Genomic DNA, 1,005 nt, shown 5'->3' on the forward strand with positions numbered 1-1,005 from the left:
CCAACGCCCCCCCCCCCCCTGCTAGCAGCACTACTGAATGACAAATAAATTATTCATTTTCTCTAAATTAATGTTAACACATCACATATGATATTTTAAGTTTTTTTTCTAAATCTTGTAACAGACAGTTATTTTGAATATTTGGATCTCTATATAATAATATAATACTTTTTTAGATGATTATCATTCATATCAAATTTATCTATATTTACACAATTGTTATTCAAGAGCTTTCACCTCCATGACACTTGCTATCCGTTCTTCCTCAAAGTCTCCCTGCATCGATTCTTCATCCATTTCTTGTTCAATGTTCAGTTCATCGCATGGAGTGCTGAGACCCGAACCTAAGCCATCGTCTTGTTGTATACCAAGCTGGTCTTCTAACGATGTGTAGTCACCATCGGGAAAATCTTCTAGCAAGCTGAGCCTGGAAATCAGACCATCATCATCCACTGCCAGAGAAACAAAAACATGTTTTAACACAACATGTAAATCCATTTCAAAATTATATTCTACCACATGCAGTGTCAACAGACCATTCCGCTAAGCCCCTCCCCTTGGATATTGTTACTAAGGTCGAGACATGTGAATAAATAAATGGTTTGTCAGTCATGCAGTCACATTGCATTGTAAAACGACTGCTCCCTAGTTCATGCTTGCAATATGACAATGTTGATGATGAGTCTATTTGTACTGAGATATTGGTGGTGATTTTTAATTGAAAAAGGTTTACCACTTAAAAAAAATTTTCAGAACTTACCTGAATTTCTTCCCGATTCCAATTCTGATGCAAGTTGTTGTAGAGTATCCTCATCATCAGCTGTAACCTCCCTTATACGCTTGTCAAAATCCTCATCGTAAACTCTGAAGTCATCGCCTTCGATTTCGATACAGCTGTTTGGTCGGTACTCTCTACCATCAGGTGGCTTCCTCTCTAGGTTTGTTGTTACGTTGTACATTCCCTGAGTTGGTGTGATTAAGTCGCTGTCTGAACTTTCTGCACAT

General features: G+C 37.9%; 1 protein-coding gene across 1 annotated transcript; it reads right to left on the reverse strand.

Moving 5' to 3' along the window:
- Positions 1-6: 6 nt before the first annotated feature.
- On the reverse strand, positions 7-999 carry LOC117114066. Its single transcript, XM_033257600.1, has 2 exons — positions 761-999; positions 7-452 (listed from the first exon to the last, which is right to left on the reverse strand). The coding sequence occupies exons 1-2, from the start codon at positions 957-959 to the stop codon at positions 220-222; spliced, it is 432 nt and encodes a 143-aa protein (XP_033113491.1). The 5' UTR covers positions 960-999; the 3' UTR covers positions 7-219.
- Positions 1,000-1,005: the final 6 nt, after the last annotated feature.

The sequence above is a fragment of the Anneissia japonica genome, unplaced genomic scaffold (assembly GCF_011630105.1).
Source record: "Anneissia japonica isolate Jap-2015-1 unplaced genomic scaffold, ASM1163010v1 scaffold283981_len1005_cov197_single, whole genome shotgun sequence".
NCBI classification, from domain to species: domain Eukaryota; kingdom Metazoa; phylum Echinodermata; class Crinoidea; order Comatulida; family Comatulidae; genus Anneissia; species Anneissia japonica.

Excerpts from the sequence above, each read along its gene's own strand:
- LOC117114066 (XM_033257600.1), bottom strand. The coding sequence starts at position 959 with ATGTACAACGTAACAACAAACCTAGAGAGGAAGCCACCTGATGGTAGA. Across the intron at positions 453-760 it reads GGAATCGGGAAGAAATTCAG|TGGATGATGATGGTCTGATT; the intron begins GTAAGTTCTGAA and ends TTTCTCTGGCAG.